The 27,802-nt window shown below is 44.1% G+C and overlaps 1 protein-coding gene across 1 annotated transcript in view; it reads left to right on the top strand.

The window, feature by feature from the left end:
• The window catches only part of PLCB1 (phospholipase C beta 1), a 480,198-nt gene that overhangs the window by 269,063 nt on the left and 183,333 nt on the right, over window positions 1-27,802 (top strand). Inside the window, exons 4-5 of the mRNA XM_075267398.1 lie at window positions 7,335-7,475; window positions 21,596-21,675. Of these exons, the coding sequence (XP_075123499.1) occupies window positions 7,335-7,475; window positions 21,596-21,675 (221 nt within the window). The remainder of the gene's footprint in view (window positions 1-7,334; window positions 7,476-21,595; window positions 21,676-27,802) is intronic.

Below are 27,802 nucleotides of genomic sequence, written 5' to 3'. Positions count from 1 at the left end.
CTTTCTATGGGAGTCGGCATACGTGTGCTCCCCATAGAAATGAATAGCCTGCCTTTTTCCATTCATGTCTATGGGGAGCGCACGTATGCCGACTCCCATAGAAAGCAATGAGATCTGATTTAAACGCCGCTGATTCGGAACATTTACACATTCAGAATCAGCCAGCGTATACTCCGTGTGAAGGGGCCCTTAGGTCCCTGAAAAACTGCGCCCTCATGTGAATAAAGACTATCCTTATAACAATTTTTTGTATCTACTCTTTGTTATTTGCTTCGCTTGGAATATGTAACATTTCTAGGAAAGCTTTTGTTCTAGACTGGGGAATATTTCTGAGCGAAAGTCTTTGCTACAAATCATCCTCCATATTAATGAAATCTACAGAAAATCCTTTTATCCAGCATTGTGGGTAATTTTTCTTTTATTTATTTCAGTTTATAAAAAAGGGATTACAAACAAATGAAGCTCAGATACACTTTCCATTGTTATTAAGGCAAAGAGAAGCGAAATATATTGATTTCTTGGAGAGACGGCTTTCCCAGTCTTTGGATTGTAAGCCTGTAGCCTTAGACCGGCTGATGATATGTGACAGCTTGAATATTTCAACCAGTGCTTCATATTAGTATGGGAGAGAATTGAAAGCACAGTAAACCTAAAAGAAATACCATTAAGCTACTCTTTGACACTCAGAATTACAATGCAATTTCCAGAAGATAAAATATTTGACATAGAGATAAGTGGGCTGATATTCCGTAGGGGCAAACGTTTATTTAGCAGTTTCAGTGCAAATATTCATTATGATGGAAATAAATGGTAGAAAACGCAGGAATAATCACTAGAAAAATAATGGGAAACGTATGCAAATCTGTTTTCCAAGATGTAAATAGGAAAACAGTGCCTCTGTTTGCTGCCGTCTAGGGCAGGAGTGCCCAATATGTCGATCGCGATTTACCGGTCGATCGCAATGGACGTATGGTTCGATCGCGGGATGCAGCCAGGGATCCCCGGTGTCTGCTTGTTCACAGTGCAGGCTGAGAGTCAACTCTCAGCCTGCACTGTGAACAAGCACTCCGGACACTTGCAGGCCGCTGTTAGGGATGGAGGGGGCCGGGGTGCTGCTTGTTCACAGCGCAGGCTGAGAGTCATCTACGCACACTGGCAGGCGGGGCTGCCGCAGCCCCAGCCTGCCAGTGTCCAGAGATAACTCTCAGCCTGCGCTGTGAACAAGCAGACAGCGGGGATCCCTGGACAGCCACAGAATGCCGCTGTCTCCTGCTCTCACGATCCGCCTGCCCCCTCCCACATGCCCGCCCCGGCCCCATCCACAAGAAGTGGGTAGTAGATCTTTCGACTTGGTAATGTTATAAAGTAGCTCACATGCTGACAAAGTGTGAGCACCCCTGGTCTAGGGGTAGCTCTCTTAAACATCATGCATGACTTTTTCAACAAGCCTATTGCTATGATTCGAGAATTTGCCAAACCAATAGATCTATTCCAAAAGGAACAGAATCCCAGCTGTGGTCAGCGCTGTTTCAATCTGGTTGGATCTTTTCAGCACAACGTAGGGAAAACTGGATGAGAGACTTCTAGACCAGGTTATGGGGATAATGTCACTCCATAAGGAGAGAGCACCTTCACAGGCGTATGGAGTCTTATAAAGATGGAAAACAGATTTGCATATTTTTCCCATAATCCCCCAGTAGAGCGTAAATGGCTTTGTAAGACTCCATACGCCTGTGAAGGTGCTCTCTCCTTAAGGAGTGATATTATCCCCATAACCTAGAAAAATAACCAAATAGTAAAAAATATAATATAAAACTACACACAGTATAAGGCTAGGGCTATGCTACTATGTGTCCACAACTCTCTACATGTGACCAAAGATCATTGGATCACCTTGCGACTCATCTAATCTAAGTGAATGGAGAACATTGAGAATGTCTAGAGTGCCACGACTGCGACTACAAGTCGAATATTGCTCAACGTTTTTAGTATCACGACTACAACTATAAGTCAAACTTTGCTCAATGTTTGAAGTCTAGAAGTTGCAGCAGACTAAGAGTCGATATAATTCAATTTACTAACATTAGTGAAGAAGTTGCAGAACAACCAAAGTCGCAACCAAAGATGCCATGCAGCACTAACCTTAATCTAGCAATTCTCCACAGGGGACCCTTGGAACCCCACCAAGAGGCTGCCACATTCTGGTTTGGAAGATGGCAACACCCCTTCATGCAATATTATGTGCGTCCTGGATGTTTTTTCGGGCGTAAAATAACGCAGCGTATACTCTCGTAACTCCCATTGAAATGAATGGGATCTTTTTGAGCGCACAATCTGCTGACGCGTGTATACGTGCCAGATTGCGCTCCACTTTACTACGTGTGAACGCACCCGACTACCAACTACAGCTTATGAAGTTGATCACTTGCTGTACCGAGCCAACTCACAACAGAAGCCATTGAAAACAATGGAAAAAAAATTGAGTTGGGGTAATGTCCCAAGTAGCGAAAAGCCAAAAAGCGCAGCGGAAAAAAAGTAGCACTTTTCACGCAAAGTCTGCAGAGTTTTCTTTTGTGGACTTTCTGTCCCACGTAAAACGCCAGTGTTTCCGTAGGTAGAATTGACGTGCTGCGATTTATTGGTTTTTGAAATCGCAGCCTTTCCATTGCGGATATTTTTCTGTAATGTGTAGCCAGAATCCCATCCACTTTACAGGTACTATAAAACACTGCAACATTTTCGCACCGTGGGGCCCCGGCCTAAAAGTGATTAGCAACTGTTTACTTAATGTGTTAAAAGTCATGTTAAACTTGGCTACATCTGTGGCAACATAGTTGCTTGACTCTCCTGTAACAACTTGTAGATCTGATTGTTAGCATCTGGACAAAATCCGAAGCATATGTTCCCAGTGAAGGATTACTTTTCGCCTGTGTTGTACGCACTATTGTTACATCACACATCCTATTTTCCATGTGTAAATCGGAGGAATGTTACAGACACAACTGTTATTTGCGGCTTTGTTTCCTCTCCACCGGTTTTATTACTAGCGCTGATGTTAGTTTTTCTTGAGGACTGCTTCATTCTAAGATGTTGATGAGATGTTGTGACTTCTTGAGATCTCAGACGTATTGAGGTTTGGGTGTGGGGAGCGGGGTTTTGTTGTGTTTTGACTTATATTGTCAAGTAATTTGTAAGACAAGTACAGAGGAGTAAATTTAGTATAAAATAAGACTTATAACCTCAGTCTAACAATGTTAAAGGATATTTCAGACCCGGATGTTTAATCGAATACTGAAAAAACTTTGCATTCTAATTATTTGAGATATTATTTAATGAGGACCTTTCACCTCCTCAACCAACTCCAACTCTTCAGTTGATGTTGCTATACTGATTCCAGTGCAATTTGATTTTTTCTCTAGCCCTCACCATTCCTGAGCAATCAGTGCAGTGAATTTCTCCACCCATTATGCTAATTAGACTCTCTACTGTCAAGTGGGCAGTCCGGAGGTGGAACAGATAGTCTGAGACCTCCCATGTGACAGTAGAGAGTGAAAGGGAATATACTTCTGCAACTAACAACTCTTGTTACTCAGGAAAGGTGGGAACTAGAGAAAAAATCCAGCTGTACCGGAATCAATGGAGCCGTGCCTGTTTAAGATTATAAAGTAGAAGTGGTGTAAGGTCCTCTTTAAGTGCTTATTTTACCAAATCTTCTATGTAAAATACAAATGTATTTGAATACATTGACAACTGGGTGTTACCATTTCCCTTGAATCTTTGGCGAGGGGACAGGTGCTACTTCAATCCTATATACCCAAAGTATACAGTATAAACTGTATGTCACCTAAGAATTACTATATACCTAAGAAGCACCAAAAACATAAAAGATGATTTTTATGAGACTGAATACAGTTAAGCCAGTAAACAGCTATAGTCTCTGCGTATATGACGATTTTTCTATATTGATATATTATCTAAATGTATTACTCCTTGGTGAACCTATTTCGGACTAGTGAACCATGTCTTCACATAAGATTGGTCTGTCATCTTGCGTCACAAGAGGCCGCATTATTTTTCTTGGTGATGAATTATAAGTCTCAATTTTGATAGATTATATATGTTACGGTGTCAGGATCGGGTCATGTAGCCAAAGGGCAGAAATCTCTGATAAAGTGAAATGATATCAAAAATAGGTGAGTTTTTGTAAAGCGAGACCTCCCCCCATTACCTGGATGATAAAGGGGAGATAAATTAGGGGATATGTTATGTGATGGAATATTGCACCGCCAGTATCTATGGTATGCGGATAATACCATGGCGCATGCATTAGAGATATACACTCACCGGCCACTTTATTAGGTACACCTGTCCAACTGCTCGTTAACACTTAATTTCTAATCAGCCAATCACATGGCGGCAACTCAGTGCATTTAGGCATGTAGACATGGTCAAGACAATCTCCTGCAGTTCAAACCGAGCATCAGTATGGGGAAGAAAGGTGATTTGAGTGCCTTTGAACGTGGCATGGTTGTTGGTGCCAGAAGGGCTGGTCTGAGTATTTCAGAAACTGCTGATCTACTGGGATTTTCACACACAACCATCTCTAGGGTTTACAGAGAATGGTCCGAAAAAGAAAAAACATCCAGTGAGCGGCAGTTCTGTGGGCGGAAATGCGTTGTTGATGCCAGAGGTCAGAGGAGAATGGCCAGACTGGTTCCAGCTGATAGAAAGGCAACAGTGACTCAAATAGCCACCCGTTACAACCAAGGTAGCCAGAAGAGCATCTCTGAACGCCGCACAGTACGTCGAACTTTGAGGCAGATGGGCTACAGCAGCAGAAGACCACACCGGGTGCCACTCCTTTCAGCTAAGAACAGGAAACTGAGGCTACAATTTGCACAAGCTCATCGAAATTGGACAATTGAAGATTGGAAAAACGTTGCCTGGTCTGATGAGTCTCGATTTCTGCTGCGACATTCGGATGGTAGGGTCAGAATTTGGCGTCAACAACATGAAAGCATGGATCCATCCTGCCTTGTATCAACGGTTCAGGCTGGTGGTGGTGGTGTCATGGTGTGGGGAATATTTTCTTGGCACTCTTTGGGCCCCTTGGTACCAATTGAGCATCGTTGCAACGCCAAAGCCTACCTGAGTATTGTTGCTGACCATGTCCATCCCTTTATGACCACAATGTACCCAACATCTGATGGCTACTTTCAGCAGGATAATGTGCCATGTCATAAAGCTGGAATCATCTCAGACTGGTTTCTTGAACATGACAATGAGTTCACTGTACTCCAATGGCCTCCACAGTCACCAGATCTCAATCCAATAGAGCATCTTTGGGATGTGGTGGAACGGGAGATTCGCATCATGGATGTGCAGCCGACAAATCTGCGGCAACTGTGTGATGCCATCATGTCAATATGGACCAAAATCTCTGAGGAATGCTTCCAGCACCTTGTTGAATCTATGCCACGAAGAATTGAGGCAGTTCTGAAGGCAAAAGGGGGTCCAACCTGTTACTAGCATGATGTACCTAATAAAGTGGCCGGTGAGTGTAACTAGCCGTATACACGCCCCTTGCAATGTTTGTTTGACATATTGAACGTACTGTATGAAGAAAATGCTATTTTAATTGGTATACGCTGAAATAGAATCACATTGTTAATTGCCTAGCCGGGCTGTTTGGGCTGTGCGGCTGCACCATTCCTGATGTAATTTGATGTCTTCTGTCATGCCGTATGTTTTGTTTCAGTCTGCGGGTAACAAGATGCAGTTTGACAGTAATACGTTTATCCCGAAGAGCAAAACAAAAAAAGAAAATATTGCTAATTATGGCGGCTTTGCTAGTCTATTATCATGCAAAAGCGCAGATAAAATCCAAGTATTTGTTGTGACGGCCTATTTACTTATTAGAAGGAATTTGTCAGCAGATTTTTTGGGATGAAGTTATAGAGAACAGGATACCCCCTTTAAGTTCTTTTCATCCTTTAATACTCTACTCTCCACTGACCCGAATGCAGTTGGAATTTTTTCTATAGTCCCCACTGCTCCTGAGCAATCAGTGCAGGCAGTTTTGGTGTCTGAGAAGCTAACTAGACTCTCTTATGTCAAGTGGGTGCCAGGTAAGAGCAGGCAAGGGGATGTGACTCAGATCCCCAATCAGAGGTGCACAGTATCAGATATCAGAGTCATGCTTTCTTCTCAGTGCCTTCCTGAAATCACCCACTTGACATTAGAGAGTCTAGTTAGCATATCAGGCACCAAAACTAACTGCACTGATTGCTCAGAAATGGTGAGGACTGGAGAGAAATGGAATAAGTGGAGCAATTCCTGCTAAGTAATAAAAATAGTTCAAGTTGGTGAAGGAGGTGAAAGGACCAATGGAAATCATACCCATGTAGATGGACATAGTAGTTGTAAGACTAAGAAAAGAGGTTTTAATCCAGTTTGCACCCCTATTGCCCTCTGGGCAGATTCTAACTATGAAGTGCCTAGTGCTCCCTACACTGAAGGTTCCCAACCCCTTTGCACTTGAGTGACAACAACCCTATCAGTCACCTAGATGAATATTGTCTGGGGTCCGTGGTCAGAGGTATATGGGCTGTCCTACACTTATCGACTTAGTTCTACCTTTATATTCCTGCGGATTTAAGGAGAAAAGGTAGATTGCCACTTCGCGAACCTTAGATTCTCAGATCCATAATAGTGCTCGTAAACTCAAGCTCGAGGACTCATCCTTACATCTTTGGTACCATAGGATAGGCCATAAATGTCTGATAGATGAGGTTACCATCTCTGGAACCCGCATATATCTTATAAATGAGTCCCCCAACCTCTGTGCCCTGCTACTCACCTCAATGTAACCTCACTGTGAATACTTTCAGCTATGGCTGAGTTTTATAGAAACAACTACACTGTTTCCATAACTCCAATAGAAGTGAATAGTCATTACGGAAACAGTGGGCAACAGTGAGCTATGTTGTTTCCCATTCTCTTTATTGGGAGTTATGGAAATAGGGTAGCTCAGGGCTACATTGTTTCCATAAAGCCTGACCATAGCTGAGAGTCTTCACAGCAAGGTTGCAGCCAGGTAAGTAGCAGGGTGGAAGTTTATTATAACGAGAGATGTGGGCCCCCATCTTAGATATGTATAGCATATACTGTGTATATGTCATTCGTGGGAAAACTTATCTTTAACTTATGAACACATTTTTTCCATGGATATTATGTTATAAAAAAAACTTATTTTAGGGCTAAATTAAAACATATTATTATTATAATAATTAATATTATTATTATTATTAACCTTTTATATTTTGTGTTTGCAGGACCCAAAGCTGAAAGAGCAGCTGGAAGTTGGAAACTTTGGAGGTCGATTAGAATATCGGATGTTTACCATCGTGTATGGCCCAGATCTGGTTAACATTTCATATCTGAATTTAGTTGCATTTCAAGAAGAAATTGCAAAGGTAGGCTGTAAATATGATTATTCTCACTTGTATTTCTAGGCGGCGGTGCATAATGATTATAATAAATCTATAAAGACTCCGACTGGTTATAACTTACATCGACGGTACAACTGTAAGAAATCATACAAATGCACTTGTCTTACTGAAGAGCCGAAAGCACACTGTTAGAGATGAGCGAACACTAAAATGTTCGGGGTTCGAAATCTGATTCGAACAGCCGCACACTGTTCGACTGTTCAAACGGGTTTCGAACCCCATTATGGTCTATGGGGGGAAATGCTCGTTTCAGGGGTAGCCAACATTCGATCAAATTCTACTTACCAAGTCCATGAGTGAGGGTCGGGCTGGATTCTTCTCCCTGCGCAGCGTCCCCGCGTCCTCTTCTGGACTTAAATTCACTCTGCTAGCCATCGGGCCTGGGCAGAGCCGACTGCGCATGCCCGCACTACAAGCGGACATGCGCAGTCGGCTCTGCCCAGGCTCGATGGCTGGCAGAGTGAATTCAGAGCCGGAAGAGGACGCGGGACGCTGTGCAGAGAGCTCATCTCACAATTAGAGATGAGCGAACAGTGAAATATTCGATATTCGTTTCGAGTAGCCCCTCAATATTCGACTACTCGAATCGAATATCGAACCCTATTATAGTCTATGGGGGAAAATGCTCGTTTCAAGGGTTGGCAACATTCGATCAAATTGAACTTACCAAGTCCACGAGTGAGGGTCGGGCTGGATCCTCCGTGCAGTCTTCTTCGTGCAGCGTCCCCGCGGCGTCTTCCGGCTCTGAATTTACTCTGCCAGGCATCGGGCCTGGGCAGAGCCGACTGCGCATGTCCACACTACAAAGCGTCCATTTTCTTGTAGTGGGGGCATGCGCAGTCAGCTCTGCCCAGGCCCGATGCCTGGCAGAGTAAATTCAGAGCCGGAAGACGCCGCGGGGAAGCTGCACAGAGAAGACTTCTAAAGGTAGGAGAAGAACCAGCATTGATTGGCCGACTGTATAGCATTCGGCCAATCAACGCTGGTTCTGCATCGAATCTTTCCATTCGAATAGCAAGTGGGACTCGATCGAGTACGAGTATTTCGAATACCTTAGTATTCGATCGAATACCTACTCGATTGAATACTACTCGCTCATCTCTAGTCACAATGTAACAAGGCCCTTGAACCATCATGTGTGTTTTGCAACACTTGTTATGTAAAACATACACATATACTCGAGTATAAGCCGAATTTTTAAGCCCAATTTTTGTGCTGAAAAAGCCCCCCTCGGCTTATACTTGAATCAAGCAAAAAAAAAATAAATAAAAAATTATTATAATTTTTTTTTTTTTTTTGGGGGGGGGGGGGTCTATGACCAACAGTAATGTATAGAATCTCACATAAAATAGTGGGGGAAAAAAAGAATCTTTAAAAAAATATAATAAAAAATAAAGTAAATAAAAGTTGTAAATCCCTCCTTTCCCTAGAATACATATAAAAGTAGAAAATTACTGTGGAACACATACACATTAGGTATCCCTGTGTCTGAGAGTGCCCGGTCTACTGAATATAGGGGATCTGCAGTGATACCCTATATTCAGCCAGACTGACTTCCACGTGGGGGAAAAAAACCCAGTCCTCACACTCAGGGAAGGGGCAGACAGACAGACAACCAAAACATCCCCTCCCCTTCCCCAGCACCCAGCATCTACTGCACCCAAAAAAACATTTTAATTTTTGAAATTTTCCAGTAGCTGCTACTACTATACTATATACAGTCCTATGAAAAAGTTTGGGCACCCCTATTAATCTTAATCATTTTTTGTTCTAAATATTTTGGTGTTTGCAACAGCCATTTCAGTTTGATATATCTAATAACTGATGGACACAGTAATATTTCAGGATTGAAATGAGGTTTATTGTACTAACAGAAAATGCGCAATATGCATTAAACCAAAATTTGACCGGTGCAAAAGTATGGGCACCCTTATCATTTTATTGATTTGAATTCCCCTAACTACTTTTTACTGACTTACTGAAGCACAAAATTGGTTTTGTAACCTCAGTGAGCTTTGAACTTCATAGCCAGATGTATCCAATCATAAGAAAAGGTATTTAAGGTGGCCAATTGCAAGTTGATCTCCTATTTGAATCTCCTCTGAAGAGTGGCATCATGGGCTACTCAAAACAACTCTCAAATGATCTGAAAACAAAGATTGTTCAACATAGTTGTTCAGGGGAAGGATACAAAAAGTTGTCTCAGAGATTTAACCTGTCAGTTTCCACTGTGAGGAACATAGTAAGGAAATGGAAGAGCACAGGGACAGTTCTTGTTAAGCCCAGAAGTGGCAGGCCAAGAAAAATATCAGAAAGGCAGAGAAGAAGAATGGTGAGAACAGTCAAGGACAATCCACAGACCACCTCCAAAGAGCTGCAGCATCATCTTGCTGCAGATGGTGTCACTGTGCATCGGTCAACTATACAGCGCACTTTGCACAAATAGAAGCTGTATGGGAGAGTGATGAGAAAGAAGCCGTTTCTGCACGTACGCCACAAATAGAGTTGCCTGAGGTATGAAAAAGCACATTTGGACAAGGCAGCTTCATTTTGGAAACAAAAATTGAGTTGTTTGGTTATAAAAAAAGGCGTTATGCATGGCGTCCAAAAAGAAACAGCATTCCAAGAAAAACACATGCTACCCACTGTAAAATTTGGTGGAGGTTCCATCATGCTTTGGGGCTGTGTGGCCAATGCCGGCATCGGGAATCTTGTTAAAGTTGAGAGTCGCATGGATTCCACTCAGTATCAGCAGATTCTTGAGAATAATGTTCAAGAATCAGTGACGAAGTTGAAGTTACGCCGGGGATGGATATTTCAGCAAGACAATGATCCAAAACACCGCTCCAAATCCTCAGGCATTCATGCAGAGGAACAATTACAATGTTCTGGAATGGCCATCCCAGTCCCCAGACCTGAATATCATTGAACATCTGTGGGATGATTTGAAGCGGGCTGTCCATGCTCGGCGACCATCTAACTTAACTGAACTTGAATTGTTTGTCCAAAATACCTTTATCCAGGATCCAGGAACTGATTAAAAGCTACAGGAAGCGACTAGAGGCTGTTATCTTTGCAAAAGGAGGATCTACTAAATATTAATGTCACTTTTCTGTTGAGGTGCCCATACTTTTGCACCGGTCAAATTTTGGTTTAATGCATATTGCACATTTTCTGTTAGTACAATAAACCTCATTTCAATCCTGAAATATTACTGTGTCCATCAGTTATTAGATATATCAAACTGAAATGGCTGTTATAAACACCAAAATATTTAGAACTGAAAATGATTAAGATTAATAGGGGTGCCCAAACTTTTTCATAGGACTGTATATATATATATATATATATATATATATATCTTAAATAAATTTTCTATAATATCTTGTACACAATATACAAATGGGATTTCACTAGTATCCTTACTAATGATAAATATTGCGAATTTAAGTAACTGCATCCGGACCCAGGAAATCCACTGTATGTTTAATAGGCTTGCATGTCCTTACTCTTAATACATTTTTCTATACTACATATTCAGCCATGTTCAGACATACTTTATATCATTTAATAAATTTAGAACATTCCTAATAAAACATTTTTTAGAATTCGGAAGTGAGTTTGGTATTTGTGTATGTTCGGGGATGTGAACACCTGTGTGGTATTCTCTGTTTGTCTTACCGTATGATGTCTGATTTATTAATCACGCTATAATCCTGAGTGACTTCGTCTGACATTTACGTCTTTCTTGATGGCTTTTTCCCTATGGTGACATGCAGATTTATAGTAATTAAGTTTGTCAAGGAATATCAGGCTTGTGGGAATCTGCAATCCATGCTTATGAACAACTCGGCAGACGCTCGGCCTTAAGTTTACATTGGATTTTCAGAAAAACAATTTTGTGCACAATGTAACCTGCAGTATGTTTGTATGCTATATATATATATATATATATATATGGGTATAAATATAGTGTAATGTCCATTGTCCTAGAGATCTGCACAGCATCCTAAAGACTGACATATGGTACATGGGCCTGTACGTCCCTGACTAAAGTGGAGGATACGTTACATTTATGATGACGTATACTCCTGGCGTCTATGAGCCTGGGTGAAAATCAGCGCCGCCAGGTCCTTGCACGTATAGAGTTTGTTATTATTTATACCATAAAAGTGTCATAAATGATGGCGAATATAATGCGGATAAGGCCCCACCCATGTCCACCCTGACCCTGCCTATTTTCTGAAAATTAGCAAAGTTGGCACAAAAACTATCTCAGTCTTAAGTGACATTACATAGTTGCAATTTGTGGCTATTCTACAGCAAAAAACAGTAATGAATTCTCCAGGATTTTTTATGGCCTTCTTATTAGGATAAGCCATCAATAGTTGATCAATTTCTGCACATATCATCTGTCTAAGACTACTGATGTGCCTAAAGCAGAGGGCACTTCACCTTGTATCAGGGCCGAGCCATATTATTACAGCTCAACTCCTATTCACTTCAATGGGAGAAGATATGTACTAACTCCGCACATCCATTATTCACTGTATAGAGCCCTGCTTTGTAAAACAAACAGGCGTTGATAGCCAATAGGCCAGCAAAAAAATAAAAATCCTAGAAAACCCCTTTACGACCTGATTTGCTGTAAAGGAGACCTCTCACCACCTCCATCTCTTTGCACCCCTTCTGCTTTACAGATTCTGGGCCAGATGGGATTGTTTCTCCGGTTTCTACCACTCCTGAACAATCATTTCTGCCAGTTTCCGCACCAGATATGCTAATTGATGTGGTCTGGAACCGCCCACCTGACATTACACTAATTAGCATATTGGGTCTTGAAACTGACATCACTGATTGTTCAGGAGTGGTGGGGACTAGAGAAAAAATCCCAACTGTGCCAGAATCAGTAGAACGGTGTCTATTGAAGGACGCTGTAGGAAGAGCTAATAATTAGTGTTGAGCGAATAGTATTCGTCGAATACCTCTCTGGCATAGGAATGCGTGTAATCGACCGAACACCAAGGAGTTAAATGCCTCAAAGATTGTATTCGTTTAACTCCTTGGTGTTCGGCCGATTACACGCATTCCTATGCCGGTGAGGTATCTGACTATTTGCTCAACACTACTAATAATAAAAAAGTTACAAAAAATTGTGACACCATATATCACCTTATACAGAGTAATAAAAATAGTAAAACCTTACCTAAATGTTACTTTGTATTTCACTATACGATTACGTTGCCTTATATAATACTAGCTATAACCCGCGACTTCATCCGCTGCCTCCTCACCCTTGCGTGATCCACCTGCAGCGCGGCCCGTGGCCCCCCACAGCTCTTTCCTTGCGGCCAGCACGGTCACCACCCACAGCGTCGTGGGCCGGGATCCCACTCTGGCCCTCCCCTTTCCCTCCACCCATGCCCCCGGATCTCCCCTTACCACCCACCCACGTATCCGGCCTCCTTTCCCCCTTTAGAGTTCCAGTCACCTCCTACATCTACCCCTTCCCCCCAGCACCACCCACCCGTGACCTCGGTTACCCTTCCCCCCCCCTTTCCACATGTGCAATCTTGGCCCCCTCCCCCCTACTTGCCTTCTGCCCTCTGGTGTGAAAGCCAACCCCCCCGGCCCCCTCTGTAACCCCTACCACCAGCACCCGTGCCCCCCCAGCCCTCTCCCCCTTAAGCAAGCCAGCAATCCCTGTTCCCGCAGCACTCACCATGTAGATGCTGGGGAGCTGTGTGTCTTTTCCGTGTGTGCGGTCCTTTCCGTGCTGTGTGTGTTACCGGTCACACAGTTCAAGGGTCGGTGCGGCTGGGCTTGTTTGGGTCGGGTGCGCTGCTGCATGATACGCCGGCCTGAGGCAATGTGTGGCCGGGTGGCATGTCAGTGGCGTTCAGAAGCATGCGGGCAGCCGCCATGTTCAGCGAGGAGTCCCCGCGCGCTGACCACGCCCACAATTCGGTGCCATCCTATGGGCCACTTTGCTGGCTCCCTATCCCACCCACACACCGCCATGCACCAATAGGAGTGGCGTCTAACTACCTGCGCTGATGTCATGCCGGCCTGACAGTGGAGCAGGCGACAACTTTGGAGGGTCGCGGTGGCGTTTTGGTGTGAGTGAGACACTTTTAAAGTAGCCTAAAGTGAAATTTCTAGGAAATACTTTCAGCTGTTCGAGTGTGATTGAGGAACAAACATCCAAACCCACAAACTTTCACATTGATAATATTAATAGGATAATCTTTTACTTGCCCAGAACTTTTTTTTCTAGTTCCATGGAACTTATTACCTGAATGGTATTTTTTTTTATACTTCTATGTAATACGTTTTATACTTCTATGTAATAAGTTCAGCCCATATTATAATTTATTACTAAACCTCAATGAACAGAGAGTTGTAAGAAATCTCTAGGACAGCTCGATATTCCGCAGCGCCCATCATCAGGATGTCATATTGTTGAACCTGACGTCTGCTAGTGTGACACACTCCATCACAAATGATTAAGATCAGTGTCTGACATTAGGAGCTAAGATTCCAGTTACTCATCAAATTGTTGTAAGTGTTGAATAGACAGATCTGTCCCTCATGCTCAGCTCCTAAGGACTTGAAATGTAAGAGTAATGGATAAGCGAGGTTTGAAATTATAGTCAGCGATTTTTTTCCCTAGAAAATTGCAAGGAAAAAATACATTTATCTCCGTAGACTTGTATACAGTGCAGGATAGTTTATACTTGATTCTGTATTTTGAGCTTTTCCTGCATTGACAATGTTATATGTATATAATGTATCGGGGGAAGTTTTCTTCCATTTTAATTTCATTATATAACTTTTGGGGTTACATAACATCTGAGCATTTTAGGGGAAAAATTGGGACATTGTGTACAATATAAAGAAAACAAAAATGTAATGATTTGGAGGTTTCATCTAACTTTATCACAATAGAACACAGAACATTAGATACTTTTCCATTTCATTGGGAGAAAAAATAAGTTATTTAGAAATTGATGGCATCTCAAAAAAGTTGGGACAAGGCCACGTCTACCATTGTATAGCGTCCCCTCTTCTTTTTCAACAATCAATACACATCTGGGAAGGGAAGAGACCAATGGTTAGAGTTTTCAAAGAGTAATGTTATCCCTGATGCTGTGTTAGGGTTTCTGTACTTTGGGGACCCAAAAAACAAAAACCCAATCCACTTAAAAAAGCAGTTACACTTGGAAACCCGCACACCCTATACTGTAGACCAGGGGTGCTCACACTTTTTCAGCATGTGAGCTACTTTATAAACTGACCAAGGGATAAGATCTATTACCTTCTTGTGGGTGGGCCCTGTGGGCGGGGCCTTGGGCAGGGCGGAGCGTGAGAGCAGGAGACAGCTCTCCGGTGTCTGCTTGTTCACAGCATAGGCTGAGAATCATCTCTGGACACTGGCAGGCCGGGGCCTTGCACTTGTTCGCAGTCAGGGCTGTGGTAGCCCCGCCTGCCAGTGTCCAGAGATGACTCTCAGCCTGCGCTGTGAACAAGCAGCACCCCGGCTCCCTTCATCCCTAAAAGTGGGGAGCGCGTCATCCCCCGGAGCTGCTGCTGCCTGGCCTGCAAGTGTCCGGAGTGCTTGCTCACAGCGCAGGCTGAACAAGCAGACACCGGGGATCCCTGGCTGCATCCCGCGATCGACCGGTAGATCACGATCGACGTATTGGGCACCCCTGCTGTAGATGATAATGGGATCCGACTGGTTGGAATCTGACTAATGCTTGCAGAACTTTTTTCTCTCCGTATTTTTCAAGCAGAATTCGGGAATGGAATCCTCAAACACAGGAGCGACTATAGCCTTAAAGAGGACCTTTCATCAGATCGGGTACAGGCAGTTCTATATACTGATGGAAAGCCGACAGTGCGCTGAATTCAGCGCACTATCGGCTTTCCCAATCTGTGCCCCGGGTAAAGAGCTATCAGTCCCGGTACCGTAGCGCTTTAGTGTCAGAAGGGCATTCCTGACACTTAGCCAGGGACACCCTTCTGCCCAGCAGCGCCTATCGCGCTGTACTGTGGAGCGGGGAGGAACACCCCCTCCCCTCCTGAAAATACTCGTCTATGGACGAGCTGTGTGAGCAGAGGGAGGGGGCGTTCCTCCCCGCTCATGCTGTACAGCACAATAGGCGCTGCTGTGGAGAAGGACGTTCCTGACAGACTGTCAGAAACGCCCTTCTGACTGTAAAGCACTACGGTACCGGGACTGATAGCGTTTTACCCGGGGCACAGATCGGCTTTCCAGCAGTATATGGAACTGCCTGTGCCCAATCTGATGAAAGGTCCTCTTTAAAGGGGTGTTCCCATGATCATAATTATTTTTGAATTTGTAGATAATTAAAAGTTAAGAATTTTTGCAAATATAAGTAGTTAAAAATTCTGCAGAGTTTTAAAGATTTTCTCTAAATATCTTGTGGTGACAGTCTGTTGTCTTGATCGGTTGCCATGGATACGACCACGAATGCAGAAATTTTCTAAGGTCAGAAAATCAGTCATGATTTCCTTATTGTGGCCGGGATATCTTCTGATACAGGTAGTGTCCCTGCCTGATAACCCAGGTACAATAAGAAAACCATAGGTGAGTTCCTGACAAGTCCCAGACCATAGAAAGTTTCTGGTCATAACCATTGGCAACCGATCAAGACAACAGACTGTCACTACTAAGATGGCTAGAGAAAATCTTTAAAACTGCAGAATTTTTAATTACTTATATTTGCAAAAATGTTTAACTTTTAATTATCTACAAATATAGATATGATTATGTACATGGGAATACCCCTTTAAGTAGGATTCAACCTGCTCAGCAGTCCTAGGTCTTCTGTGGTGGATTTTTTGTTCCATAAGGCGTCTAATGTTTCCTGTTGGTGAAAGGTCTGGACTGCAAGTGGCCAGTTCAGCATCGGGACTCTTCCTCTCTGCAGCCATGCTGTTGTGATGCATTGCTTTAGATGGTTTAGTATTGTCTTGCTGGTCGATCGCAATGGACATATGGATCGATGGCAGGATGCAGCCAGGGATCCCCGGTGTCTGCTTTTTCACAGTGCAGGCTGAGAGTCGACTCTCAGCCTGGGCTGTGAACAAGCACTCCGGACACTTGCAGGCCGCTCTTAGGGATGGAGGTGGCCGGGGTGCTGCTTGTTCACAGCGCAGGCTGAGAGTCATCTACGCAGGGCCGGCTCCAGGTTTTTATGGGCCCTTGGGCGACAGAGCCTCAGTGGGCCCCCTTGTAAAGGAGGTGGGGGAGTCGAGACACTGTGCGTTGCAGATGAAGCGAGTGACGTCATGCAGGAGTGTGGCGTCACCAACGCCATACCTCCCAATCTTTTAAAGAGTAGAAAGAGGGGCAAAATGTTCTGCGCGCCGCTGCAAATTTAGCTCCACCCACTTTTATGTTGATTCCACCCATTCTCATTCATTTATTATGTGCTCCCACACAGTACAATCCTCCTACAGTCACCTGTAAATTATATGCCCCCCCTCCATCTCTCCCCCAGTTTCATATACACCCTTCCTCTGCCCCCAGTTTCATGTCCCCCCTCCATCTCTGTCCTCAGTTTCATCACGTTCTCCCCCTTCATCTGCCCACAGTTTCATGTCCCCCGTCTCTGCCCCAGTGTCATGCCGTTCCCCCCCTCCCCTTCATTTGCCCCTTCAGTTTCATTGGGCCCCCTCCATCTCTGTCCCCAGTTTCATGCCGTTCTCTCCCCACCCCCTTCATCTTCCCCAGTGTCATGCCGTCCCCCCCCTCCCCTTCATTAGCCCCTTCAGTTTCATTGGGCCCCCTCAATCTCTGTCCCCAGTTCCATGCCGTTCTCTCCCCACCCCCTTCATCTTCCCCAGTGTCATGCTGTTCTCCCCCCCTCCATCTGCCCCAGTGTCATGCTGTTCTCCCCCCCTCCATCTGCCCCAGTGTCATGCTGTTCTCCCCCCCTCCATCTGCCCCAGTGTCATGCTGTTCTCCCCCCCTCCATCTGCCCCAGTGTCATGCTGTTCTCCCCCCCTCCATCTGCCCCAGTGTCATGCTGTTCTCCCCCCCTCCATCTGCCCCAGTGTCATGCTGTTCTCCCCCCCTCCATCTGCCCCAGTGTCATGCTGTTCCCCCCTCCCCTTCATTTGCCCCCCAGTTTCTTTGGGCCCCCTCCATCTTTGTCCCGAGTTTCATGCCGTTCTCTCCCCACCCCCTTCATCTTCTCCAGTGTCATGCCATTCCCCCCCTCCCCTTCATTTGCCCCCCAGTTTCATGGGCCCCCTTCATTATGTTTCACCTTAATATGTAATACAAAACAAACACTTACACTCACCTTCCATCACTCACCTTCCATCGTTCCCCCGATGCTCCGCTCTCTCTCCCTCCAATCACATACGCGATGCAGGAGCTGTGAGATCAGCTCCTTCTTAGCTCCGGACCGGCTTGCGTGTGTAGGCGTGATGCGATGACGTCATCGCGCCTACACACGCAAGCCGGGCCGGAGCTTTAAAGCAGGAGCTGATCTCACAGCTCCTGCATCACGTATGTTTTCCAGCTCATCGGCGGACGGAGGCCAATGAGCTGAAATTGTGACAGGCAAGTGCCGGGGGGCCCCCAGAGGCTCTGTGGGCCCCGGCACTTGCCCGACTATGCCGTGCGCTGACGCCGGCCCTGCATCTACGGACAGTGGCAGGCGGGGCTGCCGCAGCCCCAGCCTGCCAGTGTCCAGAGATAACTCTCAGCATGCGCTGTGAACAAGCAGACACCGGGGATCCCTGGGCGGCCACAGAACGCCACTGTCTCCTGCTCTCACGCTCTTCCCGGCCCCGCCCACACACATGGCCCCACCCACAGACATGCCCCACCCCACCCACAGGCCCTTCCCGCCCCACCCACAGACACATCCGGCCCCGCCCACAAGAAGTGGGTAGTAGATCTTTCGACTTGGTCATGTTATAAAGTAGCTCACATGCTGACAAAGTGTGAGCACCCCTGCCTTATGGTTCTTCCTATAGTAAAGACCAGGCCAGCAAAGCACCATCCCTTAAGCTAAGTCCCGTCCCCCCCATTCAACACAGCGACAAACAGAAAAGTATAGAGCCCTGTTTTATCTTTCCAACAGGATTCCAGTATTTATTTCTTGCAGAAAATCGACATACTGTACATATTTGTATTTGTTTGCTCCCCATTGTTTTCTAAGCTTAGTATCCCTTTAAATGTCTATTTTAGGCTCGATAACACGAGATGAACTACTCTGGAAAGGGCTGATAATAACTTCCTTGTACGCCAACAATCATTAACGAAGACTCAGTCATTGTGCCAAGTTTTCAGCTGATTATCCAATTCATTACCCCTGTTTACTCTGCGAATTTCACATATTTGTTATGGTAAATGTTTGCTATTTAGTTTCTCAATTGCCCGTGTAGGAAATTGAAACTCTTGTGCTAAACTCTTTTTGTGATGATTAATGTCTTCCTGCATGACAGCGCGGCTTCTGTTGTACTGTACCTGACTGTCTTCTCAGGGCTCCTGTTATTAGGACTCGGGCTGTCTGCAGTCTTTACGACAGTCCGTATTGAGAAGGACATAAATTTGAGTTACTGAACCAGTTAGAGGAAAATGGAGACATAATTTGTGGCTTTCTCATTATTAAAATGACTTTGCTTTCTTGGAATTGCATTTCCAGGCTGGAAGATGGAAAGTCTAATAAACAGGGTGAGAAATATTCCTGTTGGAAATGTGAGCTATAGTTTGGTGTCATAAATCCCCGGCTTTTCCTTTCCATTGAGATTAGCTTATGTGCACAATAGCATGGGGTATGGCATCTGCGCTAATATATCTATCAACAATGGATCACATGCAATTACTTCCGAGATTTTACACCCAGATTAAAAGAGCAGATTCTGCTCAGTCTCAAGTCTGAAACCGTTCCAGTACAGTACATGTCTAGTTTCTTGGCTTACTTTACTTTTACACTTTGTGAACAGTATTTATTCTTTTACAGTTTCCCTTTACTGTATATACACATGTAATAGAACTGACTGGCTGAGGTGTAGATGAATTTAGTTGCTCACTTATATCCTGCAATGAGTTCAATCTTATCACAAAGGGCTATTCCCATAACACTAGGATAAGAAAAGTACTGCAAGGACAAACTTTTTGTCAATAGCTATGAAAGGTGTATAGCCATCCTGACTCAATAATACTATACCTGTCTATGTACCGTATAACAGTAAACCATGAAAGAACTGTGAATCTAAAATAGGTCGTCAAAAAGAACACTTTATTTGTCTCCTTCTGCCACTGATAAAATATGTACAATAGAAGTCTATGGAGAGTGAAGGAAGAGGAAACATTTTCACTATAGAGAGACAATACTTTTTCACAACACAGCTGAGTTATCAGGCATTACTATTAGAGATGAGCGAACAGTAAAATGTTCGAGGTTCGATATTCGTTTCGAGTAGCCCCTCAATATTCCACTACTCGAATCGAATATCAAACCCTATTATAGTCTATGGGGGGAAAATGCTCGTTTCAGGGGTAGGCAACGTTCGATCAAATTATACTTACCAAGTCCACGAGTGAGGGTCGGGCTGGATCCTCCGAGAAGTCTTCTCCTTGCAGCGTCCCCGCGGCATCTTCCGGCTCTGAATTCACTCTGCCAGGCATTGGGCCTGGGCAGAGCCGACTGCGCATGCCCACACTACAAGTGGACATGCGCAGTCGGCTTTGCCCAGGCCCGATGCCTGGAAGAGTGAATTCAGAGCCGGAAGACGCCGCAGGGAAGCTGCACGGAGAAGACTTCTAAAGGTAGGAGAAGAGCCAGCGTTGATTGGCCGACTGTATAGCATTCGGTCAATCAATTCTGGTTCTGCATCGAACTTTTCCATTCGAATAGCGAGTGGTACTCGATCGAGTACGAGTATTTCAAATACTGTAGTATTCGATCGAATACCTACTCGATCGAGTACTACTCGCTCATCTCTAATTACTATCCTTCTCCTGATAGGAATGATTCATTTAGTAGGTAGTCTTCTCTGTATCCTTCCTTCTCCTCCTCTCCATCCTTTCTTCATAGACTTCATTGGAAACTATCACTATTTGTATATGGAGTCCGGACTGGACTAACTCAGATTAGAAGTAAAGGTGAAGAATATCGCCATGTTCTTCTGTATTATAGATTAATCAAAAATTAAATAAAAATTTACATTACTGATATATTTTAACCCTAAGCATGCTTTATATGTATCAGTATATTAAATTATTAAATGTATTTGTCTCCTCTTTGTTATTGTGCTGGCCATAGACATTGCAGAACTGTTGACTGAATGCTCTCCTTTGGCACATGTCTGTTCAGCTACTGTAGGCCAAGCATGCATGTGTTTTGGGAAGTTGGGATTACTACCTCCACCATCAACGTATTACGGGGCACATTATAGTAATAAACATCATTTGTTATATAGGTCACTTTTGAGGATTTGAAGAAAAACAAATTTGAAGTGTAATGCAGATAAGGTGGTAGGTGCATTGTGGGTGGGGCTTCAGCACTCAGTGCACTGCTTTTGCTGCTCAAGTAGGTTGGGTGATGTCATAGCAGTTGGAGGACCAGGCACTGGCATGGGCACAGGCAGGGGTCTGAATGGTAAGAGCAGTGCCTAAGTGCTTAGAGAAGTATTATCAATGGTTTATGTGATTGAATTTTATCCAAGATATTTTGCATGTAACTAATACCCATTAGGATAAGTTCACTCAAGGCAGAAATTTTTGCAAAAATGTCTGCAAATTAAAAATTAATTCTATAAATCGGAAAGGGGTTGTTTCAATAGGATATACATAGATTTGTACAAACCCCGTTCAGATGAGTAGGTAAGTTGTAGGAATTTCTGTAACATCTTAAAGACGTGACTGTTTGTACCGTCTCATAGGTAAGCGCGGCATCCCGACATCGTGTTTACATCAATGTTTTCTCCTTTCCATGCAACATAAAAATATTTGGTTGGCTACAAAGACAGATCAAACTAAACATCTTATGGCGCTTGTACTTCAGCTAAAGCGTGTTTATTTTATTTCTACTTAGGAGTGGACAGATGAGATTTTCAGTCTGGCAACAAATTTGCTGGCACAGAACATGTCCCGGGATGCATTTCTGGAAAAAGCGTAAGTAGCTTCAATATTTATTGCACGCAGTGCCGCTACTTTCCAAGCTAATTTCCTTGTTCTTATGTGAGACATTTTAAGCTCCATTGTTTATCCTTAAATAAGATGTCACTTTTATAAACATCACTTTTCCTCCTGGAAGTATCTGAGAGTAGGAGACATTTCAGACAGGCAGAGAGACAGAATGTAGTCTGAGAAATTGAGGCTTTTATAAGAAATTGGATAGAGTTGCTAATCCAAGAACATAGAGATACGACATTCATGTTGTTGTGGACATAGACGTGGAAGTTGGACATGTAGGGAGTCGAGAGGTTCAGGACATGGTGGTGCTGTCTTTATCAAGAAGAGTATTGAGGAACAAGTGTCTTCAGGCGATAAGTCAACCTCTTCTTTTAGGATAGGGGATAAGTTGCAGATCGGTATAGGGCCAACGGCTCAGACCTCTGCCAGTTAGGAGAATGGGGAAGTTTAGTCCCCAGTTCTGAATGGAGCAGTGGCCGTGGCACCATTTATTTCAAAGGGAGATAGTCAAACGCTATATATCAGTTATCTCAACAGACCCATTGAAATGAATGGAGAAGTAATCAAAAACCAAATGAGCTGTTCAGCACACCCAGCCAGTGGCCGCAGCTCCAATATTCACCTACAACCCACTAGCATAAATCAGCAACCACTGTATTGCAGAGTATTATAACATAAGATAGCAGACCCTCAGGGCGTTGTTGGGTCACCAGTTGTCATCTGAACCCACTGGCACATTGATTCAATTGGAGGTGGCCAATATGGTGATACTATAAGGTGCCATGGTCACTATAAATGGTTAATGGTGCAGATTGCTGTCCTCACCCTGTTCATTATCCAGTGTTGAGAGGGAACTAATGGGCCAAGTGGGAATGTACATGGGTCAGCCAACAGTTAATCTTTCCATCTCTCCTTCCATATGTAGACATGGTCAGTTCAGCTGAGGGTACATGTGTTTTCAATGTGGGTAGGAATCAAACTGCATTATAAATTATGATAGATAGCCTGTCCAGTTAGAAATAACAAAATGCTAATTGATTTACTTGCAAAAAGAAAAAGAAAAAAAAAAGGTATATTGACTAATACAGTCTCAAGGAAAAAAAAGTGAATATTGTCCCTTCTTGAGAGACAAGGGAGTGATAGGAGATATAGTGAGAGCTTTATCTATGTTTATAATGATGTTAGGCTCCCTTTTCTAGCCCTTAAGCAGCACAATAGAGCTTTTCATCAAATCCCTGACCTGACTTTGCTACTCTGTCCAGGACTACACAGTAAAGCTGGCAATTAAGTTGCAGAATAAAGAAAATGTCAGCTTATTGTGTGTGGTATAGTTGCCAGCGTGATTAACGGAGTGTTTCTGGGCTTTTTTTTTTACATGGACTGAAACATAAAATAATAGCACAAAAATCTGTTTAGATTAAAAAAACTACCTAATTATACGTTTCCTTTCCAAGTTATGTCTAACTTAGGAGTGCCAAGAGTTATAGTATGAACTGCAGTTGATCACAAGTGTCCCTCCAGCTTCTACCTTTTTTAAGTTGCCGTTTTGTGTTCAGAAGTTCTCTGCTTTGGCCAATTAGCAGGTGAGGAGGCCTTCAAAAGACCCCTCCATCCTGATTCAGGTACTGATTCATTGTTTACTACGCCTAGTAGTAGTTGTGACTATTTGCTTTAAACTGACCTCTTGGTTTATTTTCGGATTTCCCTTTGCCTCCTGATTCTGATTGTGACGTGACTGTTTGGATTTGTGGCCTGTTTCCCGGAATTTGTATTTGTCCCTGGCATTCTCTTCTGATACTGACCTCGCTTATACGACTTCTCTTGCCTCCACTCCACTGTGTGAGTTTTAGTGGATTTTGTTTTGATTTCTGCAGCAGCGCCTTTATTATTGGTACATCTATCCGTTTGCTGACAATTCAGATTTCCAGATTGAGCACAAGTCCACCTCGCCTCGCAGTGAGCTCTGGTGAAGGCGACAGCTGCTACTGCTGCATTTTTTTTTTTTTATACGCCGCTACCGGATGGAGTTACTCCAGATGGTAACGGACTCTATTCACTTATCAATCCTGGCAGTGCCCAGGATCGGTAAGTGATGCCACGGGCCCCACAAACACTATTATTATACTCGGGGGGGGGGGGGGGGTGTCTTTTCCCCAAGTATAATGATCGGAGGCCCAGGAGAGGTAAGGGAACAGAAAAAACACTGTTTCTTACCTCTCCGGGATCCAGGCAGGCTTCGGGCCTATTTCTGTGACGTCCCGGACATCATTGAAGATGGCCGACACCACTGAAGAGTGCAGCGGAGCCAGGGATAGGTAAGTAACAGTGTTTTTTTTATGTTGGTATCCCCTCTCAGTCTCCGATTATTATACTCAGGTGTATGGAAAGTCCCCAGAGTATAATAATTGTTCATGGGTGTTCACAATGGGGCATAGTACCGTGTGCAGTGGCCACTATGGGGCATAATACTGTGTGCAGGGGCCGCTATGGGGCATAATACTGTGTGCAGGGACCACTATGGGGGATAATACTGTGTGCAGGGACCACTATGGGGCATAATACTGTGTGCAGGGGCCGCTATGGGGCATAGTACTGTGTGCAGGGGCCACTAGGGGGCATAATACTGTGTACAGGGTTGCTATGGGGCATAATACTGTGTGCAGGTGCCACTATGGGGCATAATACGCGCAGGAATGTGGGGAGGGGGGGTGAAGGGGTCGGTCAGGGTCTTCGGCGTCGGTCAGGTGGGGGCATGTCAAAAGTTCGCCACGCGGCCCCGCCATTCCTAGTTACACCACTCGCTGTCTCTATTACGCATAGTTATCAGCCAATCTTCTGCTATTGTTTTTGTGAGGCCTTGGTATACAAGCATAACAGGGTTAAAAATAGGTTGCAAAAATATGACCCCCTTAATAGGCTTTTGGTATTGCTACTTCTTTTTAACGTTTGATCATATGAAGATATAATTCAAAGCAAAGTCCTCAACTTTTATAGCGAGTCTTCTCAGGAAAGACTCTACACAAAGTTCTTAAATCAGAGTAGACAGCAACAAAGACATATTATCAGCAGTTTCCAGGAATAAATCCTTCCGATATTTATAGAGTATAACCTGTGCCTTTAATAATAAATAATCAGCAAGTCTCCAAAGTATTCACAAAGTGCACAGGACATGAAAGCGACACAACTTTGGGTAATATCAAGACTTCAGCCAGAGAAGATCCTGCTCTGGATTTGACTTTGCCAAGTAACTAAGGCCATTTTAGCTGTTTGTGTACAGAAAGGCCTACAGGTTCTTAGAAGAAAATTGGGAAAGGCTGAAAGGTCTTTTGGAATATTCTGCCAGAGGAAATGGAAAATCTCATTGGGAAATAATACAAGTATAATTCTCCGAAAAACGTATTAGTCACCTTATATAGCCCAGACTCAATCTGGAACATGTCCTCTTAAGTTTTTTAGAGGAATATGCAAATCTGTCTCCCAAGATGTAAATAAGGAGACAGTGCCTCTGTTATGCTGCCCTCTATAGGAAGCACCATGAACATCATGCCCTCTTTCCCAGAAGCCTTTACTGCATAATGTGGGATTTTTACCAATTCAGTTTCTCAGCTACGGATGGTCGTTTCGGTCTGGTTGGACCTCGTCAGCGCAGCGTAGAGAGAACTGACTTGGTAGAAGTGAGAGGCTGAGAGACCAGATTATGGGGATAATGTTCCTCCTTAAGGAGAGACCACCTATTAGGTGTGTGGAGATTTATACCGCCATAGTCGTTCCACTGTAAGGGATCATGGAAGGAATATGCAAATCTGTCTCCCAAGATGTAAATAGGGAGACAGTGCCTCTGTTATGCTGCCCTCTATAGGAAGCACCCTGAACATCATGCCCGACTTTCCCAGAAGCCTGTTACTTATCTATTTTGCGCTTCAGCAGTCTTTGTGCCTATATGGTGACGTCACAGACTTCAGGCTGGCCTCATTATGCTTTGCGATGTTGACCTGGCTGACATGACATCTGTATCAACATTGAAGAGATCTGGGGAGTGCACCAGAGCCCGGGAGAGATAATTAACATTGTTTTTTATGTTTGTATTCTCCCCTGGGTCTCCAATCATTATACTCTGGGGTGGGTCTGAAAAGAACCTAGAGTATTATACTTGTTCATGGGTGGTCCACAATGGGGCATAATACTATGTGCAAGGGCCACTAGGAGGCATATTAGGGTGCATTCACACTGAGTAAACGCTAGCTTATTCTGAACGTAAAACACGTTCAGAATAAGCGGCGTCTAAAGCAGCTCCATTCATTTCTATGGGAGCGGGGATACGAGCGCTCCCCATAGAAATGAATGGGCTGCTTCTTTCACTCCGTGCAGTCCCATTGAAGTGAATGGGGAGTGCCGGCGTGTACGGCTCAGCATGAGCAGAGCTTGCCGTATACGCCGGCACTCCCCATTCACTTCAATGGGACTGCACGGAGTGAAAGAAGCAGCCCATTCATTTCTATGGGGAGCGCTCGTATCCCCGCTCCCATAGAAATGAATGGAGCTGCTTTAGACGCCGCTTATTCTGAACGTGTTTTACGTTCAGAATAAGCTAGCGTTTACTCAGTGTGAATTCACCCTTACTGTGTGCAAGGGCCACTATGGGGCATAATAGTGTTTCCAAGGACCGCTATGGGGTATAATACTGTGTTTAGGGGCCACTATGGGGCATAATAGTGTGTGCAGGGGCCACTATGGGGCATAATAGTGTGTGCAGGGGCCAATATGGGGCATAATAGTGTGTGCAGGGGCCACGGTGGGTCATAATAGTGTGCGTGCAGGGGCCACGGTGGGACATTATACTGTTTGGAGGGGCTGCTATGAGACATTACTCTGTGTGGAAGGGCCGCTATGGGACATTATACTGTCTGGAGGCCACTTTGGGACATTAAAGTGTGTGTAAATGGGGTGTTATATTGTTTGGGGACCAGGAAAGGGGGCGCTATGCCGGGTGGTTGGGGCCCACGTTAAGTTTGCTGGGGGACCCAGTCTTTGCTAGTTATGCCATTATGTGAAAGCAAATTGAACAAAAAGAAGAGAATATAGGTAGCCGGGAACACGGAATAACATCATCAGCTCAACAAAAGAGGTGGCCCGGGTAACAAACTGTGAACACTGAGGAAATGCAATGAGCAGTATCTGCCAAAAAGAGCAAGATAGATACAGTAATGTATTGGGTGAAACACTTCAGTTAACTTAAGCGACATGCTTGAATTTGAGCCTGGAGATCGGAATACCCCTTTAACGATAGGTTGTTGCTGAAGTAGAGATGAATTTGTCATTTATCTCCTTCATTTGTGAGTCCTGATATTAACTAGTCATATGGACAGCCAAAGAACAAAGAGCTAGGCTACAGTATGGAGGTCGGATGCCTGAAGCTACTGCCCATTTGCAGATTAAGGGAAGTAGAGGGGTTTTTGGAATTTTACCCCCTATAACAATGCCCTTATATGCAAGTGAGAACGCTTGCAAACCTAACACAACTGTCATTGGCAAAAATTTCGGCAACTTGTTGAAGGCTACCCAGTATGTATAATCCAAGATAGAGAATGTAACGGCAATGCTACTGAGTGCTAAGCACATGTATGTAGATGTCTGAGCCAGTGGGAATGCAATGAAAGAAATAAATCTCAAGCTGAATAAATCTCAGTCTCTAGTATTATCCTGACATTTCACATACTTGAGTTACAGTAGTGATCCCAACTGACCGAAGACAGGAAAGGTGTGTGAGGAGTAAATGTCAGGAATTGTGAAAAACTGTGTTGCAATAAATGTGCATGTAAACTTATGTAACACTGTAAGGAGTTGGCGGCTTCTCGGAGGAGCAGAATAATTACACAGCGATATTGTATCAAGTAAGGCCTGAATGGAGGGATGACATGAATGTGAAATGTAAGCTGGCATCCGACACTGGCAGCCTTGTGCTTTCGTGACATTCTGAGTATGACTCAACTATATCCCTGCTACAATGACATAACACATACCCTGCCCTACTTTCACTAAGTGATTAAAAGGTCAATTATAAAGAAGAGGATATAGATGGCACAGACAGCAGGTTACAGAAACTATT

Source organism: Leptodactylus fuscus, chromosome 3, assembly GCF_031893055.1.
Source record: "Leptodactylus fuscus isolate aLepFus1 chromosome 3, aLepFus1.hap2, whole genome shotgun sequence".
In the NCBI taxonomy this organism is placed as follows: Eukaryota; Metazoa; Chordata; class Amphibia; order Anura; family Leptodactylidae; genus Leptodactylus; species Leptodactylus fuscus.
This window is presented reverse-complemented; position numbering and strand designations above follow the sequence as displayed.